The sequence below is a fragment of the Penaeus monodon genome, chromosome 22, assembly GCF_015228065.2.
Source record: "Penaeus monodon isolate SGIC_2016 chromosome 22, NSTDA_Pmon_1, whole genome shotgun sequence".
Lineage (NCBI taxonomy): Eukaryota > Metazoa > Arthropoda > Malacostraca > Decapoda > Penaeidae > Penaeus > Penaeus monodon.
In genome coordinates, this window is record NC_051407.1 from 5,279,051 (window position 1) to 5,279,608 (window position 558).

Here is a 558-nt window from a genome sequence, read left to right on the forward strand (position 1 = left end):
AATTCAACATGCACTAGCAATAAAGAAAGAAAGACAGAATACAGGAAAACGGGAGATAGAGAGAGAGAAGGAGAAAGACTCAGAAAGTGAAGGAGAAAGAGAAAGACTGAGAAAAAGAGAGACCGAGAGAAAGGGAAAACGAGACCGAAAAAAGAAAGAAAAAAGATTGAAAGAAGAAAACAGATAGAAAGAAGACGAGAAAGTAAAGAAGAAAAAGAAAAGAAAAGTACAAAAGAAACACCACATTCCTTGTTGCAATTGATAATCAAAATCTTGCTTGCCTACCTCCCCCCCCCTTTCGCATTGCATCATTGTGTCTCCATTTCTTTGTTTTTATTGGTTCTTTTCGCTTATTCTTTTGTTTCTCTTCGTCCAGATGTTGTGGAGAACGAGAGACTGTGGGCGGATGGGCGTGTTGTTGATGCTGGCGATGGTGTGTCTAACGCCCACGTTGATCTCGGCTCGTATCAACTCGTATAACAAACCTGCTGGTAAGTCTTTGTTAAAAATTTGGATATCTTTCTATCTATCTGTGTGTCTCTATCGTTTATGGGCTTA

At 39.4% G+C, this 558-nt stretch overlaps 1 protein-coding gene across 1 annotated transcript in view; it reads left to right on the forward strand.

Annotated features, from left to right (window-relative positions):
• Positions 1-558, forward strand: part of LOC119586843 — a gene marked incomplete at its 3' end in the record, with an annotated part of 157,934 nt that overhangs the window by 87,495 nt on the left and 69,881 nt on the right. The window contains 1 exon segment of the mRNA XM_037935571.1: positions 377-491. Within this exon segment, the coding sequence (XP_037791499.1) occupies positions 377-491 (115 nt within the window).